At 36.2% G+C, this 26,811-nt stretch overlaps 1 protein-coding gene across 8 annotated transcripts in view; it reads right to left on the reverse strand.

Moving 5' to 3' along the window:
• Positions 1 to 26,811, reverse strand: part of PLEKHA7 (pleckstrin homology domain containing A7) — a 163,808-nt gene that overhangs the window by 86,289 nt on the left and 50,708 nt on the right. The window contains exon 1 of one of the 8 annotated variants that reach the window (XM_051620718.1): positions 22,230 to 22,483. The exons of the other annotated variants lie outside the window; for them this stretch is intronic. Within the exon in view, the coding sequence (XP_051476678.1) occupies positions 22,230 to 22,300 (71 nt within the window). The 5' untranslated portion in view covers positions 22,301 to 22,483. Of the gene's footprint in view, positions 1 to 22,229; positions 22,484 to 26,811 lie in introns of those variants that run through there. 8 annotated transcript variants of the gene reach the window in all.

The raw sequence follows: 26,811 nt of genomic DNA on the forward strand, positions 1-26,811 counted from the left end.
TGCACTTTGTTTTACATCCAGCATGCTGGGAGTTGCATGTTACACACCATGACCTTAAGTTTTAATACCTCTGAATTTAACTATTCTCACACAGCTCACAAATTCTACAAATACCATGTGCATATTCTACATTCCTTTGACATGAACAGGCTGCAGAGTAAGACACAGTATTCTTAAGACTTTTAGAAAAAGCAGCTCAAACTTTCTGGCACCTTGAAATGTCCAGTCCTACATACCTTACATACCTATTATACCTCTTTTCAGTCTCAAAAATTTCTTGTTGAATCGAAAGCAAATTTCATTTGCATGAGAAATAGGAAATAGACACAAAAGCTATTCTGTCAATACATTAGAAAATGAGAATTGAGAGTTACTGTGGGAAGAAAAAGCCCACTAGAGTTCTACTTGGAAATAATAATATTTTAGAGACAGAAAACAAAAGGTCTAAATACTTTTATTTTAAATACTATGACCTAAAGAAAACATACAGTGTAATTAATTGAAGTTCCAACAGTAATGTTTCTGATTAGTCAGCACACCCTAGTGAGAAGGACAAGAAAAAAAACAAAACAACAAAAAAAACCCCACAACAACAAAAACTCAACCAGCAATTCCTATTTCCATAAAGAAACTGAACAGAACCTTATATTTAATAAGTATTTGACCCTAACTATCATGCTGCTACAGCAGAGCTACTGGACAGCAGAGCTTAGTCAGGTACTTCGAAGTTAATTAACTGTGAGTCCACCTTCCTGCATTTTAGATTGAACAGTCCTTGGAGGAAACAAAAGAAAAAACCTTGACAGAAGGACCAAGTGCCATACTGTGTTTCTTAATAGTCTTCCCCAGAAGTTTATCTGAAGGAAGAAAAAAAAGGGAGGTGTGCCATTTTTATTAAGTGGTCTTATCTTACCCAAAAAAATCACTAATGTATGTACCAGGTCCCATTTTAAAGTTATTTCCTGCTCCTGTTAAGAGCAGATTCTTAAGAAGACAGGAAAAAAATCCGTATACATGACATGTACCAACAACTGGTTTTGGAAGCAAGGAACCTTCATCTAATGCCAAGTGGCAACTATCAAAAAATATGCAAGATGCCAGTTTTCTAACTGCTTATCAACAGAAAAAAATCCTTAAATATTTATTTCATTAAATCATTCGTGAGTCAATCAACAAATAAATACAGGGGAATAACAGAACTTTTTTCAAGGACTGTCTTTTAAGTTGAATTTATAGTTTACACAACATGACTTTATTATGTGTTTGCAGAATTGATATGTTCATCTGCTTGGAAGAACAGGAAAAGAGGGCACTTAAAATATCAGAAGCATATATGACTTCTATTGTCACTTCATGTAATTATTGAAAAGTTATTGCAGACCACAAAATACCTCAATCCATGAGATAATTACATCATTACATTATTTCAGCACCAGCGCAGCTCCACAGTCAGTGTATTGATAAGCTAGAGGCCACACGTTCCACCTATTTTAATCTGGATTCTATTAAAATTACATTCAGTGAAAACAATGGGATGCACATACAGGAAGTAACGTCACTCCAATGTAAGAATCATAGAAAAGAGTCTGGGTTGGAAGGAACCTAAAGATCACCTAGTTCCAACACCCCTGCATCAGCAGGGACACCTCCCACTAGACTAGGTTGCTCAAAGACCCATCCAAGCTGGCCCTGAACACTTCCAGGGACGGGGCAGCCACAAGTCCTCTGGGCAACCTGCTCCAGTGTCTCACCACTTTCACAGTGAAGAATTTCTTCCTAATATCTAACCTAAATCTCCCCTCTTCCACTTTGAAACTGTTACTCCTTGTTCTATCACTACATTAACTTGCAAAAGTCCCTCTCCATCCGTGTAGCCCCTTCAGGTACTGGAAGGCTGCTGTAAGGTCTACCCAGAGCCTTCTCTTCTCCAGGCTGAACAACCCCAATTCTCTCAGCCTGTCTTCATAGGAGAGGTGCTTCAGCCCTCTGATCATCTTTGTGGCCCCCCTCTGGACTTGCTCCAACAGCTCCATGTCCTTCATTTGTTGGTGACTCCAGAATCGGACACAATACTCCAGGTGGGGTCTCACAAGAGTGGAGCAGAGGTTCAGAATCACCTCCCTCAACCTGCTAAACACTATTTGCTCATTGAAATTCCACCAAGTTAATTTAAAACATATTTTGACTAGTGTTCACTTAACACATATTGTCTGCACACATTCTTAACCAATGACAATTCTATTCTAGGTTGCTCGAGATTTCCTGTATTTGCTGAAACTATCCAAGCATCATGTATAGTTCAGAAACGATGTGTTCCACAATTATTTTCACAACATTTTCAAGGCAGCTAGAAATTTTAAATTTTATCTTCACGTTATGCTATATTGCAGTGGGAACAGTTGAGCTAGGAAGTAAGAGTGAGGATACAGAAGCAATAAGGAGCAGTACATGCAAGAAGACCAGATAAGTACTTCTACAGGGCTGCAAAACACCAAATGCTAATGACAAAATTAATTCTATGCAATCTCCATTAAGGAAGAAAGAAGTTGATGAGAGTTCTGGTTCTATTACAGGAAAATTATAACTAGAGCTCAGAAGCCGACTACTACCTAAAACCACTACCTGAGGGACTGGACTAGCAAGAAATGTTATGTTCTTCAATAGGCAAGCGGTATTGCAATACACACAGCCCAGGTCACCAACTTCTCACAGGACTTACCCTTAGGCACACCAAATTCCAGCGACTAAAAAAGTCACATAAGCACTAAAGGGATTTTTTTTGCTTCCTAATCCTTTACAAGTGAGATGTTCTTTTCTTTTCCTTGAAATCCCAGTTGTTCCCTAGGGCTGAAATACAGGTAGTTCCAGCTCTCCAAAGAAATATCATGTTCTCCTCTTCAAATAATAGCTAAGGCATATCCATATTATAAACATATTACAGCTACATATGTTATATTAATATATAATTAAACAGCTTTTTTAAAATCAGGATTGCTATATATTCATAAATCTGAGAATCAAAAATTAAGTATTAAATGACCTATGAGATTCCAAATGAAGCAGACTTTTTAAAATGCAGATATTCAGAATGCTGAGTGTGGGGCATTAGCAGCAGCAGTTGTTTCTACAAATTAAATCTCAATGGTATCAATTAGCAGATTTCTCAGGAAATAATTAAAACAGGACTCTCAATTTAGCTTCATGTCATCACCTCTTCTGCAACCCCTCTAATATAGTAGGCTTTTAGAAAGCTTTTCTTCTTAAATTTTCTCAGAGCCTGTGTTTACAGTATTATTTGTAAAAGAAAAGTTGCAGACACTCCTATCTCCAAATATTAGAACAATGCTTTGCATGTATTGCTCTATGCTCTCCAACAACCAACCTCTCTAAACTATTCACCTCTGAGCAGGATTTTCACTCTGCACTACTTTTAGTCCAACTACCCAGTCATACCACTGCAGTCACTATAGAAATCCTGAATTAGAAGCAGACAGACTACAGAAATATATTTTAGTTTCAAAAAAAAAAAAAACAAACAGCTGAAGTTCAAGTTGCATCCATCTCTACCTTTCGTAAGAATATTTTCCACTAACTTTCCACACTCTTCATTCCTGAAAAACAATTAGGCATCTGCAACAAGCTGGCACCAAAATGAACAGAGAGAAACAGAATCCAAGTTCTTGAGTTAGAGAGTAACTGCTCTGGAATGTTTTTTGTTCCTTACTCTGTTTTCTTCATCTCTATCAAGAATATCATGTTAGATACTGAGCTTTTTTACTTCACAAACATTTCCTTGTTACGGAAAGATCAGAATTACCAAAGAGAGAAAACTGTACTAGAGGATCTCAGTATTTCCACTGTGAAGTTTCCAAGAACAATTTTAAACAGCTAATACATCTAAAAAGCATTAATAAAATCAATCACACCTAAACCCATGTAATTTAAACATCCTCAAAAACCTGAATTATAATAGGTAATGCTTTCTTGTAATGAATTAAGAATTATTACAACACAGATAGCAAAGTACAGATTAAGGTAGAACTTGTAAGAAACCAGTTTGTCTTGGCTTGCTCTTTTGTCCATCTAATACTTTGTAGTTAAATGTCTAATCACATTATTGTAACCGGCAAGACAACAACCTCCTACAAAGGACTGAGGAAGTAAGTAAGGTTATAGGCCCTTATTAGTATTATCTAATGTAAAATATGGTTATTTTACACAAAAGGCAAAGATTGTATCATTTGCTGACAGGATCACAAAACAGTTTTGCTTCATATTGTATATATTCACCATATTAAAAGAAACTTTGTTTCAAAATATTTCCATTTTTCTTTAAATGACAAACTTGTGTGCATTCTCTTCTTCTCTGTATCCAAGATAAGACTAGAATTTTGTATTTTCTGAACCAGTATTCCATATATTAGAATCATCAGATGGTAAAGGTTGGGAGGGACCTCTGGCAATCATCAAGTCCAGCCCCTCTGCCAGAGCAGGACCACCCAAGGCAGGTCACATGGAAACGCATCCAAATAGGTCTTGAAAGTCTCCAGAGAAGGAGACTCCACAATCTCTCTGGGCAGCCTGTTCCAGTGCTCTATCACTTCTAGTAAAGAAGTTTTTTGTCATGTTGAGGTGGAACTTCCTGTGTTCTAGTTTATGTCGACTTCCCCTCATCCTAACAAAGAGAGCCACTGAAGAGAGACTGTCCCCCCGCTTCTTGACACTCACCCTTTAGATATTTATACACTTTAATAAGATCCCCTCTTTCTTCTCTTCTCTAGACCAAACAGCCCCAGGTCTCTCAGACTTTCCTCATAACACAGGTGTTCCAGTCCCTTAATCATCCTCATAGCTCTCTCTTGGACTCTCTCTAGTAATTCCCTGTCTTTCTTGAACTGGGGAGCCCAGTACTGGAAACAATATTCCAGATGTGGACTGGAAGAGCAGAGGGAGAGGAGAGCATGAATTTGAATAAAAATGCCTATAAATTACTCACCACATTGAAAAACTCTCTTAATGTAAACTAATTATACTGTAGTACCAGAAGCAATTTTGCAAGTAAGAAAATAAAACAAACGTGGTTTAAAAAACAAACAACTAAACAAAACAATATTTAAATTATTAACCAGAAAGTTGTTATTATTTAATTAACAGAATTAAATTAACAGAAAGCCTATTACCTTCATCATGAAGCAAAATTTAGGCAGTGACAGAAGCCATGAGTTTCAAGGAACAGCAAGACTTATACAACACAGCGCAATACCTTTTGCACAGCTGAGACCTACCTATGGTATCACCTTGAAGTCTGTATTACAACACAGATACTATTTAAATTAATTACTAGACAAACAGATCACTACAAATTAAACGTGAAAAAAACTGAGTTGCCATTTACCCATGATAATATAAAAACTGATTAAAGACATGATTACTTTACAAACACTTCAAACGGGACAACTCACATTTGTCAGTGTTTGCAGAATTGAGATCAATGGACACCAAGCAGTTGGTCTCCTTTTGTCAGTCTGCTAAGGATTCTTTTGAACCTTCTGTAAAAAGACATCTTAGGAATCAGTACTCCTGGGATGAGTTAAAACATAGAGAGGTGATCTTAGAAAGGGTAAGTCTACTTATAAAACATAGAGAAAACAGTATTTAAAATGAAAAAATACTTCAGTGATCTCAATGTAATGTATTCAACCTCATTTTTAAACAACGTTTGCCATGAAAGACTATGCTCTAACCTACTGAGCTCATAAAGTTATGAGTGAGAAACAAACAGAAAAACAATTTGAACCTTGTTCCTTGGCAAATGAAACCGAAACCTGTCAGGGTTTACCAAGCACAGAATGACAGTCCAGGTCTAAGATACTTTATCACCTCTGAGAAAAATCTCACCAAATTTGGTCAAATTCAGTTATGCCGAAAATTTCACTGCATACTCTCAAGAGTTGTTGGTTTTTTTCCCCACAGATACAGTCATCTTTCAGATCTCCAGTTGTTCCAGTGACAGAAAGTAAAGCTAACGAGGTTTCCTGAACTACTTTGCATCCAAAACCAAAAATGAAAATTACTCCCTTCTGCTGTTGCTTTTTGCTAAGGACAAAAATAAACTAAACAAACAAATGTATGTTTACCAATACATTTACTTGTACCTTTTATTTATCATATATATACAGACATACATAAAATGTGTGCATGCGTGTGCACATGTGCATACTTGAGGCCTTTGTTTGGAGGCTCTAGGAATGTCACATTAGGCATATTTCCCAAAGATTAAAATGCTTAAAATTCAAAGTTGATCTTTCGCACACGTTTAAGAATACCGTGTAGGTTTTGATTATAATGTGTTCAGATAATCAATTACCATACTTTTTAGAGTAAAGGTGCCAAAGCAGCACTATAAAGAATGAAGCCGTTAAAATCCAAGTGAAACCTTCAGTTCAGCTTAGTATCAGGAAGCTGATATAATCAGTAAGCTACTATAAATGTATTCATGTTTACCAGTGGAAAGAAGTACATGAACTCAGGCAGCCAGGTTAACACACTGTAATGATCTTACAGATTTCTTATTCCATAAATTCTAAATTCCATGTGAGTTTGGCCCTTCTCATCAGAGCAGGCCAAAAAAAAGCAATTAGCAGTGATTTTTCACATGGCTCTTAAGAAGAACCTTCCAAAACAAAGTCACCTAGACACTACTTCTTTGTACAGAAACATCAGATTAAAAAAAAAATGTTGTGAAAGCCCAGTAAAGAAATCCTATTTCATCCTGAAATCCTTTCTGAAACATAGTAAATGTTCATAATGGAGCTCTCAGTAGCAATTACTCACTTTAAAGCTGTCACTCAACTGTCACCATGACAACAACAAAAACCTTTTCACACTTAGAGAAGACTATAGGAATTTTAATTGCTGCCATTCATTCTGCTGACAGTTTGAGCAAAACAAAATTCTACTTTCTAAAAAAGTAAAAATACCAATCTAAGATTTCAAGAATATTCTATTTTCCCCCCTCAAACATCCTGCTCTTTATAAATCCCCCCTATTTTGATTTCACATTTGCTATTTACCAAACATTTTAGTGAAAAGAAATTTTAGGATAGCTGGCAGAATCCTTTTCATTTCAAGGCAGAGTAAGTTTCCTAAGTCATCTCAGTAGGAAATCTCAAATGTTTATCAGAGACTGACTTGTCTGTGTCAGTATCACCACAGACTGGTTAACTGAGAGACAGTGGAGATAAAGCTGGGGCCAAGGCATCTCATGTCTTTTCCTACTGTTCCCAACAGCATGCAAGATTTTAGTCTTGGGGAAGAATAAAGACAATTCTAAGTGCTGTTGTGGGCTTTTAAAAAATAATATTCTAGTTACTGTTTTGAAAAAAATAAAATCAAAGCCATCATATTTTGAACCCTGCAGATTCTTAAACATGAAACCCTAAATTGACAAGGCTTCTCATTAGTCACAGTGAGCACAAGAAATCCTGGAAATTAGAAAATATTTTCAGTTCACTGATAAAAATACACAAGGGAATGAAAAGAGGAGCACTTAGAGGTAATCACAAAACACAAGCTACAGGAGTTACTTTGTATAATCACATAGCAATGTTTTTCTCTAACAATTTGGCAAATGGATACAGCTTGATAATCTCAAAATTTGTCATTATTTGTAGCTGTTCATATAGAATAGCCTATGGTGAGATGGTAATATTCCAAGTACATTTGGAACATCAGGCTAGGTCAGGGACCAAAGGAAAAAAAAAAACTGTTTCATGGCCTAAATCCACCATGACAGGTCCTATCAGGACATGGAAAAAAAATTACATTCTTGCATATGATGGAAGAATACAGAAATTAAGCTAAAAATGCAAAATGGCAGAAAAACTAGTATTTATACAGGTTTCAGAGTAATCACTTTGCTTAGAAATTTTATAATACACAAATAAAGGATATGAATCTGTTGGAAATGCAGTTAGATTGCCCAGACAAAAAAAAAAAAAAAATTACTTTTAATATTAAGAACATATGTAAATTTAGATTATGCAAATAAATTCATACAGAATAAATTATGAACTGCAATATGAAGACCAAAACAATGCAATAGAAGAAAAGCACAAAGGAACAAAGGAAAGTTACTCATGCTTATATTATAGGACATCCTGAATAGGAAATACAGATTCAACCTAGAAAAGCACTTCTGGTGAAAAAGTTCTAAAACAAATACTCAAAGGACACCTGGAAAGCACCAAAACTGAAAAGGTTCAAGATCAATGGCCAGCATAAAAACACATGTTCAATACGCTAAGAAAGACTAAGTTTTGATTGATCAACAAGATCTTCGTGTCAGAGAGAAGGCAGTGTTACATGGAGAATTGTGAAGGAATTATTAATCTCTTGAAAGTAAAAGAGATGACAGGAAACTCAAAATGTTGGGAAGAAGCATGAAATTGAGCATTTGAGGAATTCAAGTCTGAACTTTAATCTCCCCAACAGCACGCTTGGTGAGCCTGACCAAATATACCCCAAGTGCCACACTGAAGCAAAGTACTTCACAAGTACAGCAGAAGCCTCAAATCCATCTGGAGATAACATCCTAAGCACTTTTTCACAGGAAGTGATCTAAACCCCTGCTAAGTCATTGAAAGAACACAGATGGAAAAAAAACAAAACAAAACACACACACAAAAAAACCCAGCACATGTTAAATAGTCCACTGCTGCAAGATATATAGCACATAAAAAAATCTCATCGCAGTATTTGATTTCCTACACAGCTGAATGGTTCCATTTGTTATTTTTTTCTAAGTCAAGGGCATAATTTCTATTGTCATGCACCATTCTTTAAGGCACTCAATCAAGTAACAAATGACAAAAAATAAGAGTTGACTATTCTCAGAAAATGCACACATTTTTCTACAAAAGGAGTGTCCTTCTATGAAGAGTTATTATTTAATTACTTTCTACTGCAAGGGCAAGAAGTGGAAAGGAGTAAAAGCCCTTTATTTCAGCATATTGTTCCAAAATCATGACCAAGTAACCTTGAGCACTGATTGCCTTCTCAAAATGAACCATTTCACAATGGCAGGTTTATTCACACAGTTTAGCAAGTTCTACAGGCAGAGTTTTAAATCAGCACCAAAAAAAAAAATTAAAAAAAAAAAATGGCGTATATATTCAATGAACAACTAAATAAAAATCTATAACATTAACAACCTGAATTTACTTTCTTTACACCATCACACTGCAGGAGTTCATGATAAAACTTGTAGAGGCTTTATCACCAACACTGATTTAAATCAAATTTCTTACAGGGAAATTACTCAGGGAGACTAATAGAATTATTTACATCAATATCTTCAACACAGAAAGGGTTGGTAAAGATCATAAAACACTAACATACTGTGCCTGAATACAGATTTTTTATGAAATATTAATGTAATCAATTCTTAATATAAAAGCCTCAAGTGATATCAATTGCCAGTATCGCTTCAGAAATTCAAGCCTTTTAAAGAAATGGCAGAACTATCGAATGGTCTTATAGTTGATCACTCATAGCTGTGCTTCTTAGGAAGAAATACACAGATGTACATACACAGAAATATACCTTCCCTGCTAAAATGCAGTGGATTTTACATCACAATGGTTAAGATTGTTTGGTGCAGCAAAATTTAAACAGACACCAGAATACAACATGAACAATCTACCTTGTAATGATAGTTTGAGAGTCATATCTTTAGGCATAGGCTTTAAAATGGTAATAAAAATAACGAGACTTATACACACACAGCACACATATCTCCTAGTTGTCTTTTCCTTTTGGTTCTAAAATTTGTTCCTACACTATTTAAAGCTTAATCAGTACTGCAAGTCAGGTGAAAAAGAAGTGATTTTAGCTCCATGGAGATTTACTATACCTTTTAATTAACTGAACCTAAAAATCATCCCTGAAAGTCACATCTAAAATAAAGGAATGAAACTTTATCCTACCAAGTACCTAAGCATGAGCTTAAATCATTCTAAACATTTTGCTGGCTATATTTAGCACTTTGTCTTGGACCTTAATCATTTACTGTCTACATAATACATGAAAGGGATAAGAATGATTCCCTTACTGTAATCTTTGGTTTTCCCCTCTTCTGGGAAACATGCCTCATCTATTAACTGTACCTAATTACATTTGTGCTCTATAACACTTTTATCTTGGAGTCTTTATATTCTAAAGCTTATTGATAAAATTATGAAGTGATGGAAGCCACTATCAACTATTAACATGCACTCATAATAATGAACTAAAAAAAGGACCTAGTAAGTAACTCCAAGTTTACTTGCTGAATTATAAAGTCCTCTTATTCGGCAATACATCAAATCCTATCACTGCTGCAATTTGTATTATGCACAGAATTTTACTTCTGTTGAGTCAGAAAGAGAAACACTGGTTTTACTAGTAGGAAGGAGCAGTGACTCAGAAACAATAGCTTACAGGTACTGGTAATATTAATCATATTAATCAGACTATGGGCCTCTAGCCCAAGGGCTGATGACATCATTTCTATCACTACCTCATTTTTCTGAAAGATTTCAAAACTAAAGAACTTCCAAATTCACAAACACCAGGATCCATGTTATACAAGGCAAATAACATATTAGGACAAAAATATCAATATTAGATTTTAAAGGGTGCAAAACTTCAGCATGTTTCATCATTTTAGGGAAAGCAAGTTCCAATTTAAAATTATAACCACCTCTTTCAAAGCGGCAAAAAAAACCTGTACATTTTAAGTTGTGTTGTCTATGTAGTCCTTCTAATATTTATCACTTATTTACAAAATTATTTGCCTCAAATGTTGCTTCTTATGTAAAAGTTCTTTTGGTTCTACATTCACAATAAATCATAGTTCAAAATCTTTTGCTCTTCACTGATCAAACAACAAAAGACATCGTCAAGGAATTAATCTGAAGATACTCTCAGCAGGAGAGTTCCTAGAGATTACTCAGTGACTGCACTTAACATCTACCATCAAATTAGATTCCCATTTAATACACCAGCACCAAAACTCAGTGATCCAAAAAGGCAGTAAACATTCTTTGAAGCATACTGCCAGAGCACTGGTATTTTGTAACACACTTTTTGTTACGTGTAACAAAAATAAGACTGAACCATTACCATTTCATTGAAAACCCAAGTAAAACAAAAAATCCCACAGCAACAAAAAACCAACAGATTCAATCTACAAAGAGCAACAGAAGAGCAAGTCTGATGGAAAGCATGATGGCAGAGAGATTGAGGATGCAGGTCCATGCAGCAGCTTTCCAGTTGTCTGATAGGAAGACTGCAGAGTCATCTCTGTCTTAGAGGTACCTCCTGTTTCAACCTTCTGCCCTTTCTTTATCACCAAAGGAAACTTCCTCAGCTCCTGTGAATGAGACTTCTCTGTGCAGAAGCACAGCAACATGTGCAAATGAGCACATCATGACCTGAGCCCTATCATGACAACTTTGAACCCAGAATAAATCAACAGATGACAGGAAGCAACAGATGCTCACTGGAAACAAATTATGATGTTTTAAGCTCCAAAGGACGGCCTTAGTACCGAGTACCCTTGGTTGGTTGCATAGCTCTGACTTCCAAGTTTTAAAGGTACAAATTGCCAAGTACCAGAAGGCTGACAGGAGTACAATGGCCCAGTAAAAGCAACTGTTACATTCAAACTAATTTCCACAGATTCATATGGGACAAGTCATGCCATATGAGTTTATGAATTTGTTCTAAAGCAGTTGCTCCTTCCACTACCCAGAAAGCAAAACTTTCTTTAAAAAAACTAGTTCACCCATCTGAGTTACATGTGATTCTGTAAACTTGAACCATAAAAGCTTGCACAATACATGGTGCCTTCAGCTGGGCTCCAGTGAAGGTTGCCAATATTTTGTCAGGTTTCTATAAGTGTATAAACATTTACAGCTTGGATCCAAGACACATGTCCTAACACTTCCAGATCTTCACTTCCAAATCAGTGCACTTAACAATGATCTGCAGATTAACAATAATCACTTCGCCAAAAAAGTTCTGGCTGGTATTCAAGCTGGGCTTGACAGGCCATACATGATGCAACGAGAAGCTGAACAAACTGTCAGGAAAAACAAATAGCATGAGACTATTCACAACTGGAAAAACAAGAATGAAAAGGCAGTAATTTAAAAATAACACAGCATAGAATCGATTCATGTGTTGGGATACAACTACTTAAATACAGCTAACCAGGCAATAGCATTGCTTCAAAGAACCTAAGCCAATACACTTTTTGCAGTTCCTAACGTGTCCAGTATAGAAACAGAAAAGAATAAATGCTGCAACTTACTACACATCTGTAATGCTTCCAACTTCTAAAAATCCACAGTCACAATGCAAAAAACAGAGACTATGGGAGTATGCTTGCGAACTTTGATAAACCATACTCTATCCAAGTTTAATCTGAATCTAGAAAGAGTATTTTAGAAGAAAATGTTTATATATGTTAATATTAGTAAAATTCACAGGAAGTTTCTTTCAAATCACTGCAGTAAGTAGACTGTGCAACCTTCCTAAATTCAAACGTTCCATAGCTTAGTTGTTAAGAACATTTAGGTTATAAGACATGTAAAATTATTACATTTAAGCAACTGAGGTTTTTAGAACAGCTTGTGCTTAAAAATAAGGTGCTTATCTTTAGGAGCTTTCAGCATGTGAAATACAGCAAATCATGATCCAGCAGGGTGCGAGTGGGCAGAAAAGAATAGAGAGAGAAAGCACAATGGACTGACATCAAGGCCTATGGTGCACAGTAATAAAAAAAAGTTTACATTAGCAAATCCACTTCAGATTAGCCTAATGTTTTCAGCATAAGACAGGCCCAGCAGACAGTAGCAATAAATCCATAATATAAAAACATTCTGCCAGTAAAAGAACATAAAAGACTCCTGGCAGGCATTAATAGATCGGTGCCACTTTTGCTCAACTGGAACAATTCTTAATTATTAACTGAGATTTTAGTATTGCAACTTGCCACAGGCCACATACTAAATATTCTGCATTTTATCCATCTATGGAAACACAATGCATGGAGAAAATAAACCCAGTTTCAAAGTTTCCACACAAACAGGCAGAATCAGAACAAAAACTTGATCGCATCTTTCTCCATCCAAAAGCTGTATCAACACTTGCTACTGTGTTTCAGACATCTCTAAACTGCTCACAGAAGCTGGAGCTAAATCAACAGAATATTGTGGACACACCACAAAATAATTATAATTAAAATCCAGCTGACCTGCAAAACAATATTCATACATTTCTCTTATCAATATACACATGCTGACTTCTCATTAGTGTGAACAACTTCTAACAGATAAACTCTTGTAAAAACTGTTTTTGGATCTCTGACATCACCTGGAACCCACCTTCCTTCATCACACCAACAGAAGAAAAAGGCACCATTACAACACTCCACAACTATGGGTAATGGTCCAAGTTTGTCTTTCACTTCCCTTCAGGCAAATTTTGGAGCGATGGAAAAGAGAGAAGGGTTGTAGAAAAACTGAGGGAAACACTCTAGCTTTTACCTGAAACAGGGCATGAGGAGGGGAGGGAAACCAGTAAAAGGCTGAGAAAGACAATTACATTATCAGAACAGTAACAAGCAAATAATTACTCTTCCACACAAATTCTGTAAACTAGGACATATTTCAGATCTAGAAGTCTTACCTAGTCAACAGCAGACAGACATAAACCAAATCATTTTTACTACAGCCACATTTGAATAGACTTAAACAGAGGGAGTAACCAAGCAAGAAACCAGAGCAGGGACAGAGCTGATGACACGTCTTAAAGCAAGACAGACAAGCTTGAACTTGATGCAGTTGAACAGGAGAGCCAAGAAAAGGATGTTTTAAATGGATGATGCAGTTAAAGCAGTAGGTAAAATGTGGATTACTTACATGATAATAAGGAAGAGGAGGGAAAGTGCTACAGAGCTTTAAGAAGTTAAAATAACCCTTCAGAGAGACAAGGCCTCTTAACAGAAAGCTCTGCAAATCCTAAGTGGAAAAGGACAGGTCTTCAACATTTTAGGGAAAAGGGCAGCAAACTGCAGGCACAGTAGGAATTTGAAGAGTAAAAGAAAACAGCAGAGATCCTGTCCCAGCAGTGCTTCCTTTCAGTAGAAGACAGTAGCCACAAGGAAGACAGAACTAACATCAGTAATGTCACAGCAATCCAAACTTAATAGTACAGCATCCAAGAGTTTCCAAGGAAAGAGACTAATGCACAGTGATGTCTGATAATTACACGGGTCTTAATTTCTGAGGAAGCACTCTATGCCATCTGATTTGTCACTTGCGACAAGACAGACATGTCAGGGAAGTGGCATGGATACGTAGTGCCCTGGCACCCTCCCCACGTGAGGTCATGAGGTCATAATCTTAGCCATTACAATCTTCTCTACAGTAAATGTTTGTCTTTAGCAGATGATTAATCCTTACCTAAAGTTACAAGTAACCAAAACCCCTTATAGGAGCTGAAAGCCTGAAGTAGATTTTGAAAAGGCTGGCACCACCAGCATTACCTGCATTGCAGTCATCTCAGTAGTGTACAGAGGCATTTACATGTCAACAGGACTGACTGTTTCAGATAAGTGTCTTTAAATTAAATGGCTTTCCTCAGCATGGCAGAAAGAAGTAGTCTATTATTTTTTAAATAAAAAAAACCACAACTAAAACTGGAATATATTACTATCAGTTTATGAACTGCTCAAATTTATCCTCATTTTCTGCAGGAAGGTGTCCTTCAAATGAATTGCAGAACTCATGAAACTGGATTAACAATGTCGTAAATCATACACTTGACAAAAATAACAGCATAAAAATGAGACTAAATATAATCTACACCTTATTTGAATAGATACTATCTATATCTAACAATTTGTTATAATATTAGCTGACACTTATTCAAATTTTAACATATATCACTGTATTGATTATAATTTTCCTATAGTTAATTGTTTTAAAAATAACTCAAGCTTCTGCAATGCCCTCATTTCTGATTTACTAAGTTTTGAACTTGCATAAAGAAGAGACTTGCAAATTTATGCCTTATCAATTTTCTGCCGGTGCTTCAACTTCTTTTCTCCAAACCAAACTGTAACGAATTCCTAGTTTACATTTCTCCAATTATCAACTAAATGTTGAACAAAACAGGACTATTTCTAGGACCATCCATCAAAAGTTCAGGATTTATTTATGACAAGTCAATGCTTCCTCCGTGTATACTAGAAAGAACAATATTTCTCTCTAGGCTCAATTTCTAAGACACAGTTTCCGCATTTAATTTCAAAACCAAATTATTAAGAGTGTAAATTCTCAGTGTTATAGGATGGTTCTTTGAGGTACAATTTTACCACATACCCTGAAACCCCCAAACACACCAAGCAAATCTCAGAAAACCTCCAGACGTATCCCTGTAAGGATTTCTAAAGGATCCAGGAGGTATCCAGGCAGCTCCAGCACGAAGAGAAGCAATCACAGTGTAAATCTTGGGAAGGACACTACTGAACTCAGAACCATGACAATTCATTAACTTAATTCCCTAAGTAGATTAGTCAACTTCCAGGGCAGAAATGGTAATGAAAGAAGAGAAGAAGTAATCAGAAAACAGATTCTAAAAAAACAATCATTCAGGAAACCAAGTCAATGTATATTTCTACAGAGACATTTTGTTTTGCAACACACACATGCACAAATTCCTCTAAAATAACAGAAAAAATGCACAATGTTCCAAAAATAAACAAACTGCCCTTTCATGCTGAAATCCTCAGCATAAAGAAAGTACAAAAGATTTTACATCTGAACCTCTAGTTATGCTAGACATTTTCCCTTTTTTATAATGAAGAATTTGATAGAAAATAGCTGTTAGGAAAATAGTAACACAGAACTTGTTGTAACTGGTTTTGCTGGCCAAATATCCATGTCATTAGAAGAACTACAATTACACTTCTGTGCATAAGAGCCTGAAATACCAGATACCACAAAATAAACAAAAAGAACTATTCAAAGTTTCAGTCAGAATTAATTTGAAAAGCAAGTAATCCACATCAGAGGTATTGCTTTTCATCATATGCCATGTATATTTTGTCTCCTTTTAAGGACTCTTAATAGAGAACATTATCATAATACTCACATTTTTCCTCAGTTTCCTCTTTCTGACAGAATGATTTATAACCAGTTGTAGCAATCTGCCACACATGCATCTGATTACACCCTTACCAGTGCAATCCAAGCCACGCTATGAATGTGGAAAGAGATCTGAAGAGCCAGAAGGTAACATGGGTTAAGCAAGCCAGAAGTGACACACATGCCTAAAGAAGGCAATACCCAATATAGCTCAACATAGGTGACACTAGCAACGTACCACTGCCAAGAGTTTCACAGGTGTCCAGTTTAACACTGGGGCAGCATCAAGACACCCACAGTTCCACAGCTGGTCCTGCAGATCACAAGGGAGCCACGTGTGGGATGGTGTCAATCTACTGGCCACCTACACAGAGATCAGGCTTTTCATTTCCAGTTCAAATATGACAAAAAAGGTGACACTTTCTAAAGAGTAGATAGATAGATAGATAGATAGATAGATAGATAGATAGATAGATAGATAGATAGATAGATAAGATACAGCAAGGAAAAAAGGGGGAGCATGTGGTAGGAAATAAGGCATATAAAAGAGATCTCCCATACCAGAGGCTTTTTATAAGAAAAGCCTTCTTACCCAGCTCCACTTTTCCAAGGATGCAGCCGAGAAAAGTTACACAGGAATCACACCACCAGTACACACCTTAATCAACACTTCTCACCATTTTGCGCTTGTATCTTCTGGACAAAACTTAGAGACAGTGATCTTGCAACCTGCCTCATCTTTAACAATGTTCCTACCATGTCTTCTCAGAGAGCAGCCTGTACTTAAGATTTAATTCCCTGCAAGCAAAACTTTTTTCAAGTTCAGTCTTGCTTAATGAGTTACTTTTTATTATGTGAAGGTTTTTAATGCGCTGTTTGTTCTGTCAAGCCCAAATAACTGCTGACATTCTAATCATGAGGTCCCTTTTTTTGCTTAAAAGCAATCTTTACATTTGCCTGTAAAACAATTATATAAGGTTTAAAACATTTTAGTACAAAAATAGCCTGCACACATTGCAGAAAATAAGATATATAAAACTGTCTTCTTCAGATTTTTATTGCTCCCTCTCTTACTTAAATCTGAGTTTAATACATACTTTTTTAGACGTAAAGGAGATAGCTAGGGATAGCAGCACCAGCTTTCTTCACTAGTTCTTGCCAAGTCCTCAAAAAGGAATTAACCGTCTGAAAAGCAGACTTCTCTCCCTCTCCTAATATGAAAGTTACATTTTGTTGTAGACATATATAGAATTCTATAAAAAAGCCTCTAAGGCTTGCAAAGGTCCAGTGAAGGCCCATAAAGATGACCAAAGGACTGGGAAACCTGCCATATGAGGAATGCTGAAAGAACTGAGTCTGTTCAGCCTGAGCTGTGCTCCTACCTAGAAAGGTTGGACCAGATAATCATTGAGGTCCCTTCCAACCTGGCATTCTATGATTCTATAATAAAAATCAAATTCTATGGGGATAAAGCTTCTAAGAACAGCTGGAATTTGGTACACCATATTCTCGCATATATTTTATCAATAATCTGGGCCTGCCCTTTCTCCTCCTCTTCTTCCTACAGGAGAACCAACAATGAACAAAAAATAGGAACTTTTGCTCAAGTGATTTAGTTATCCCACTGAAAATGCAACTGTGAATCCCTGTTATACACATGCATACTGCTGAACATTCCAAACAACAATATTAGTTACCCAGAACTTAGTTAATGTTACCAAATGTGCAGCTTCGTTGTTGTTGTTATTCTTGATTGCTATTTGCCAGACCTCATTATTTCTCAAAGATTTTAGTTTAACTAAACTTGACAAATTATGCTACAAACTTGACAGACAATGCTACAAAGAAAACTCAGTCCTGTTTTGTTTCTTTAAAAGCATTTGCTGGCTCCTAACTCCCTACAACACAGGAGTGATGAAGACTTATTCCTCTATCTGAAATACAGCAGCATTTTCTTTTTTTTTTATTTAAGAAATGAATGCTAATTAAAGACCAGCATTTGACTGGGTAGTGGCTCCCTCCTCAAAGGAAAAGCAGCAGCTTAATGCTACAATATCTCTTCTGCTGCGACTGGATGGCATTTGCATTGCTGCATTTGGAGTCAACTGCACATATGCAATTGATCCATCTTGAATTCACAAAGTTACAAGTTTTCACTCTCCCCCACTGGATAGCTTTTCCCCTCCCTAGAAAATGAAATTCCAGGGCTGCAGAAGGTTCTGATACTGATTGGGCCAAAGGACTATGACAGCTCTGACAAACCCTATAAACTGTTTTGATACTTTGAATGTAACTACTGAAAATTCTTAGATCTCTCAACTATGCAGAACACCCATGCCTAAGGAAGGCTTTACCCCTATTGCAATGGTATCAGAAATAAGTAGATCCTTTCTAAAGGGAAATCTTCTTCTGAAGAGTATCACAGTCCACCAGCAAAACTCCAGCTACATTACAGAAACACTAGTAATTGCTCCACAGCAGAGACAGGGCTGGGTTTTGTATTACCTCACATTTCCATGTGAGGAAAGAGATGTAACTAAGTCCGCCTACTCAAGATTGGTTCTGAATATTTATTTTTGAGGCAAACAAAAACCATGATAGTTATCTAAAACGGCTACAATCTGCTAATATCCCAGTAGAGCTGAAAGCTCTGGCTTCTCCTGTCAAAGGTGGCTAGAATGCTAGATCTCTTCCTTTTCTCTTTGCCGAAGAAAAACTCGTAAGGCCAGCATCTCCTCCTCTAGCGGCCTAAAGCAAAGAGAAATACTAAATCTTCTTACAAAAAAGATCTCTCGCCATACCAGGGTAACTGGGAAAAAGACATGAGCACAGCCTTTGAGAGCTCTTCTTAATCTCTACTGATTAAGCTTATGAAAATCAAAGCATTATAAGCATATTTTCAAAGACTTTTGAACAGACTTCCTTCTACATAACGTGATATATGAAAGAAAACTAACATTACAACATTAGACAGGTGATAAAACTCAAGGTAACTGGTTAATGTCTTTCTAGTGGCTGTAAGATGGCACATAGCAGGTTTACTTGCATTCTTTGGCTACCATTTACAGCTCAGCCACCAATAATAATTATACATTTGCTGCTAGTTATCTTACAGTACAGCAATCATAGAACGTAATGTTTTCTTTGAATTTCTATATTAAATACCAGGTCTGTAACAAAACAAAAAAAAAAAAAAAAAAGACAATAAATTACTTGAGGAAGTGTTTTTCAATTATATGGGGTATTTTCTACAACTAATATCTAGACCTGATCTCTTATGTTGTACTATTAAAATAAAAACAACAAAAACATTATCAATCTCAACATAAATGATATTGATCTGTAAATTTTGTGTAAATAAGGAAAAGTTTCCAAGAAATTTTCATTCTGCATCGCATGGATACCAAAAATGAGTTACAATATGACTCAAAAAGACAGACCCCAAGACAAACTCCTGATTTAAGCAACTCTGTAATTCACAGACAACCAAGAGATCATACCACCCTGAGTGGCATAGTTTTGGAGACTGTATCTTGGTCATCTCCAAGATAAAGTTAGAAACAATGTCCTGACCAAGCTTTAGAAAACCATAAATGCACAAAACACTGATTGCACGCTCCCCCAGAACAGCCTAGCACCAATACTTCAGACCACATTTCCACAAATTATGATACCAAAATTATTACTCTTTCTGTGCAACAGAAAACAAACCATTCCAAACACCATGCAATTCCATTGATATTCTGATCTCTAGAAAATTAATTTTGTCTACATAAAAGACAAAGTCTCCTAAAGACAAAGTTTTTCCAGAACTCTGTTCCAAGACTTTTATGCCATCCCAGTTCGCCAGCCACATTTGATTAATGTATTTGCCAACATAAAAACTTCACATAATGTATACTAGCCCTCCCCACTCCACAGAAATTACAAACCAATTATGATAAACTGTAGTCTCACTGCCTATTTACTTTATTGGAAAATGCTCACTCAACAGAATACAATTAGAGTGGAGTAAAAAAAAAAACTAATTCAATCCTGTCTCTCTAACTCCTGTTACTTCCCAGACAGAAACAGCCATATGTTACTATTCTGAAGGAAAATTCTGAACTGAGGATGTGTAAAATGACTGCAGAAGTACCAATCTTACATAGCTGGAGCTGTCAAGTTACCAGTGGTTGTACACAATGTAAAGAAATTCTCTTTATAGGTACCAAAACAGAGTCTCAAAGTAGGAATGACTTAGTGATGAAAGGAAGTCAGTCCACCCAATTCTACATATATCAAATAGGATGTAATTATCTCAATTGCATATCACATAAACTAATTATCTTATCCAAAAATTATTAAACACAGGCTTCATTGAATTGCAGAAGAACTATTTAAAAACATGTAAGAAACAGAGATCAGAGAACTAAAAGACAAAATGCAGTTAAACAACAGGGATACAGAAGACCAGGAACTTCAATCTCTCTCTCTTTTCACAAGCGAACGGTGAAGACTTGGAACTTACTCATGAGACCTTCAATCTGTTCAGAAGGTCACTGTTGAAACCAGGGAGTTGGGTGGCAGGCTCTGGTCATTTTGGTCTTAGGAAGTAGGATTAAAAAGGTGTGCTTTTGACCAAGAATCTAACATACTTTCGGGAAAAGAAGGATTTTACATCAGCTGCCATTTACTGAATTTTCGTCATCTTCAATTTCTAGCTTATGCATGCCTATTGCCACAAAAAAAAAAAAAAAAAAAAAAAAAAAAAAAAGAAAAAAAAAAAAAAAGACTACTAGACCTCAGCACCCTCTAAACTTAGGCCAAAGGACAAAAGCAATGAGCAATCATTGTGGTTGACCTCTAAATGGTAACTCTGGTTTCAGTAAGACACTACTGCTGCTACCTTTGCCTGGATAGCCTGGTAGTGTTACAGAGATAGAAATATGCAAGTAAGTGCAGGAATTTATTTCAAGAAACACACAGAAAAGTGGTTAAATGAATACTATGCAGAACCACTCTTGTTTCTAGTCACAAATGACTATCACAGCAGCCTTACAAAACCAACTCATACCACTGTATATGATGCAGTTTGTGAAGATTATTTGTCAGGTACATTCTCTGGATATGAACATGTTAATTATTAACTTATTCTCTTATCCTATTCTTCAAATGTCTTACAGAAAGATGAGTAATAGCACAAGACTCCTGTTCATACTCCTGATTTTCCCTTCCCCCTGTTACTGTTGCAGCATGAGAGGCAGGGACTTCACGTTTAGACACAATAAACAGAGATTACATTCCTTTATTAAGGTGTGCCAGAAACCTGAGATCTTTCAGCCAAAAGTATTGTAACACATTCCCTGTAATTATTAAGCAATATTACAGTCTTCTACTACAGCAGGAACAGTAATTTCATGGTTAGAATCCTACCCATTCACTAGAAAACTGTTATACAGCACCCACAGAAGGAAGGATTTTTAAAAGAACAGGACTGCGAATCAAAAAGATAAAACAGTAAGAAGCTTGCATGATTAAGCTGTATCACAATGCTGTAATTTAACACTTTTTTACACACGCACATTTTTAGAAATTGTCTTAAAGGCATAATGACAGTAAATACTTTTGTTTATTTAACTTATGCAATTCTGCATGAAAATACTTGAAATCATTTGTATTTCTAGAAATCTGTATAATTTCCAATTCTTAATGCTGTAGATATCTGGTTCCTAATAAACGACTGAAACATCTGAATACATAACTCACTTAAAAAAATCTCCAGGGTTACAACTTTATTTTTCCAGTTAGAAAAACTCTCAAAACATTCAGTATGTTTAGAAATCAAAAATACTTGCTTTAAATAAATGCAAACCTAATTATGAAGTCAGGCACAAAGCATTCTAAAACTCTGTTCTTCAGCTTCTTAATTCTCTGATTTCACAATTTTTTTCAGAGAACAAAGAAATGGAAACGAAAATCTCTTAACACAAGTATCACACTACAGCTCTATACGCAAGTGGATTAAAACATAAAAGTTAAAACACGATATACCTGCATGACACCTGGTAGAATGGATATCCCGGTAGAGAAACAGAGTTTGAAAATCCAGACTGACTCGACATTGCCTTCAGGTATTGTATCCACTTAAATCGCTTCTATATTCCATATGCTCATTCCTTACAAAAAGAAACGTGTATGTATGTATCCATCTGTACATTCATTCAAAGCTAACTAAACAGAAACCAAGAGCACATTCAAAGGTCTTGAAGATTCTGTCTGCATTTCAAACTGCTTCCTCAGTAGTGAAATTCCTAAAAGCCAACACCCTCATGACATCACATTCTACAAAATCATGCAATTGTTTCAGTAAAGCAAGGACAGCCCGTTGCTTTTGACTCGCCATCAAATCCTGCACTGCATTCTTCTTGAAAACACAGTGCCTCTCAGGCTGGCGAGAGGCAGAGACCCGCTGCCTTCCACAGCAGTCCTGCTTTGGCAGCCAGCCAGCAACCAGCAGAACTTATTGCCAATGCCGCAAATCCCTCCTAGCAGCTAATGAAGACCCAGACTGCAGGTGAAACACGATTTTAGCCTATGAAAAGAATTTCCTTGAAAATGCACGAGATCCGTGACCTTGGACTTTGGGACAAAAAATACATTTTAAAAATTTCAGTCAAACGTACAATGCACGCTTGTATTATCAGCAACATCAGCTTGCATTGCACAATACAGTAGTATGAAAAATCACGTTGAGATTTCCCCTGCTAAAAAAGAATCCTATCATGCTACACTCTCAACTATGGGAAAAGCAGGAGGGAAGACTAGGAGACAGAATCTTAAACCGCATTATTTAGGCTACTGAATATAGGAATAAAATTATGTGCATGCATTCCTGTAGTATTTTACTACCTTTTAAATAAATATAAAAAGCTGCATTTCTTTTGATATACAGTACTATGGTAAGTTATGTGAAAGTTTATTTGGCCACACCTTCCTCGGGAGAGGAAAAGACAACTAGAAAGCAGGAAGACACATGAGTAGCCACAGTACAGCAGCATGATTAATGTCAAATAGACTTAAATTATTATCTACCTACACTATTCTAAGAGCAAAGGAGGTGTACAGTGACCTCACAGGAAGTCTTATTTAATATTTTTCTTAAACTAAGCAAAAAAAACCTTAAAACTATTTCATTATCTGTGCTAGCTGCACTGGAAAACATTAAAATGTAGAATACCTCTAGCCCATGGCATACTATTTATTCTCATTTTATTTTGCCTCTCAGGTTTGGAAAAATCTGGAATTGGTCTCATTTGGTTTAATCACAAATTTATAATCAACATCTCAGTCATGAGGAAAATAGTTCAAAATTGTTGCTATTGTAGGTACATTTAAAAAAAAAAAATGAGAGATTGTTCTTCTACCTTAAATGTATCTTAAATTTACAACTAAATCTGATCTCAGTGAAATGTTTAGTTTCTTGTTTATACAACCCAATTGTTTTAATAATGTTTTAACAGCACTCTAATGTCTTACATTGCCTAATATTATTTGTCAAGGTATAAAAAAAGAGTTGGTTTTTTGTGAAACATGGTAACAACATTCCAAATGAAGATGAAACAGTAGGAGGGGAAAAAACAAAACAATCACAGGTTACAGAATAAGGGCTTGGTGCACAAAAAGATGGGAATGCTTATTAATTACTTCTGCATATGGTCACCAAGAGTTCAGTCAAGTAATTGACTGTTCCCACTAGATACAACTTAGGAAACCACAAGGCCATTTTACATAATAAACGCAATTTACACGTGCACAGAGAATAACATGCATCAATCACTACACATAACACCAATTTCTGAAGTCCTATAAAAATGCCAAGATAACATAAAGAGAGCACAGTTTCCCAAAGAATATTTTTTATTATTACTAGCACAACTGATAAGTCTGGAAAAAACAAACAAGCTTCTGGGCACGTTGTTTTGCAGAAATTTGTATACCTCTCCTGGCTGAAAATAAAAAGCTTGAAAATGCAATTCAAGCACAAATGATGGTGTGGTATCAGCTGCATTTTTACAGACATGAAAAAGCAGCTTTTATAAACATAATCTCTCTCATGTCTAATATGGAACATTTATTCAAACCCCATGACTCTCAAAAACTACATAGATAATAGAGGGGAAAAAAAAAAGGCAAAAAAAAGCTGAAGCTGTGTGCATGAGAGAAAGAGAAAGCTCTACCAGGCCTGAGTCACCTTTCCCTGCAGCCTCCTCAGGGATGTTAGAACAACTACTGTTACCTTTCAACCCTACAGCCACAACTGTTGAAAGGCCACACAAGCCATTTTGCTACACACCTGTGGTTGGACCTGATGAACCATCTTGTGTGCACATCCCTGAAGCACCTGCATTTCTACCCTGTGTGTTTAGCATTTTTTATTTGTTGCCTCCTTGACTCTGATAATCAGTATTATCACATACATGCAGCAATTCTCACTCTTCTCAGTCCCAACCCTGGATTTAGGGTGTTTCCATTTGATTTGCCAGCTGAAAAGAATGTTAGTATCAAGTCAGCAGATTACAAGCTTATAAACCAAGAGTCTTAGAGGCTGTCAGTGCCTTGCTATGCCATTTTGCAAAAATCACTTAGTCCCTTAATGCCTAGCTTATCTACATAATAAGGAAAATACTGGCTGACAGCAAAGGAATGATGCGAGGTTAATTTTTTTTTTGTAATTAAGTATTGAAATCCTCTGATTAAAGATTTATGATGGGATAAAACAGCTGTAGCATTTGAGGGGAAAGATGTGTGGGAATATTCAAAGTAGAGATTTTTTTGTCTCCTGCTCCTAGCTCTAACACAACAAAAGCATTATTGCTCTGAAATTTCAATTTAAATATAAAAACCATTTAAATTTTAAATTGTGGTGAAACCTAAACAGTTTTTAAACAGTGGACAGTATATTGTCTACAGAAAAGCTGGAGAGGGACTTTTTTGTTCTTTCTCATTGCCTTGTGAGCCATGGAGTTCTGGAAGAGGGGCACCATCTCCTACAAAGGGCATGCAGTGATAGGAAGTGACAAGAGGTAATGGGTGCAAGTTACTGCTGTGGAGATCCCCACTGGACACCAGAAAAAACTCACTATGAGAACAGTCAGACATTGGAATTGTCTCCCCAGAGAAGTGGTGAATTCCCCAACACTGGACACTTTTAAGACTCTGCTAGAGAGGGGGCTAGGCCATCTCATCTTAACTGTGTTCCTACCTAGGAAGGTTGGACCAGATGATGCTCGAGGTCCCTTCCAGCCTGGCATAAGCAAGATGACAACAGGCAGACAAAATCTGAATTTAAGATGATCTTTACAGAAGCAGAATCCTTAATTGGCAAGCAGCGTACCAGTTCAGTGATCTGGAAATAGGAAGGGAAGGTGTGGCATGAGAGGAAGAAAGGGGGAAGAGAAAATCTGGTAAGGACCTAAGGCCTCCACACAATGATATCCAACACTTAGCAAGTGCCTCTTTTCTTTCTTTCCTCATGCAGGCATGATTACAGTACAGAACTACTTCTGGGATCCAGACCTACTTGCCAAACACCATCTCCAATAAAAGAGACAAGCAGGTTTCATTCCAACTGCAGTCATATTTGTTTGAGTTTTACTTCCCTGTTTTAGTGCCAACAAACTTACCACATTAGCATTGTTTGGCAGAGCATGCCATATAGCACTTATTACTATGCTGGAACAAAATTAAACAAAGAAAATAAGTTTCAGGCATTAATACTGTTGTGTTCCAGAATTTACAGTGACCTTAATACTGAATTAACTAACCTGTTTGCCATCATAGCATTTAATGCTGCTACTTGAAAAGGTATGCAAGACTTAAGTGAGGTATAACTGCACTTCAAAAATCTGGGATAGGCTACAAGATTGGAGAAAAGTAAGCCCGTGACTGCTTCCAGGTACTTCAAACAGGCAGCATCCTTGGTAAACTAATGGAAAATTAGTTTAAACTAAAATGGCAGACTGAAGGAGAAATAGAAACTAATCTCGTTACTGGAAATCTCATCAGGTTAATCAAGTCTAGAAGTGAAAGCAGGCACACTGTATACAATTATGTGATGATATAGCAAAATGCATATAAAATGTTTAATATTCATTAAAACAGAATGAAGAGTCATGTAGAAATTATTGTAACATCAATAGCATATATCAGTAACTTATTCCCATCCAAAGTGTTTTCTTTTATGTTTACCCTGCCTGCTAAGAAATACATTACAGACGCTAAAATAGAAGGAAAAGATTATAGGACATGTAGGAAAAAATCAGTACATGGAATTGAAAATACTTGTATTAATTTACAAAGACAATATTACAAATATATTCAATCTCATGAGCAGTACTTAAAAGACAAAGGAAAAGTCTTCCTTTCTGTACAAAACAAAAGAATAAGGAAATACTCAACAACACTGAAGAATAATGGCAAGTTTGAGGCTGAAGGAAGACAATATCACAAAAAACCCATTCAAGGTATATATAGACTAACTATATACGTGTGAGTATGTATGTATATATATGTGCATATATATATATACACACACACACACATAAACCAAAAACAAATCCCAGGAGTGATAACA

The sequence above is a fragment of the Apus apus genome, chromosome 5 (assembly GCF_020740795.1).
Source record: "Apus apus isolate bApuApu2 chromosome 5, bApuApu2.pri.cur, whole genome shotgun sequence".
In the NCBI taxonomy this organism is placed as follows: domain Eukaryota; kingdom Metazoa; phylum Chordata; class Aves; order Apodiformes; family Apodidae; genus Apus; species Apus apus.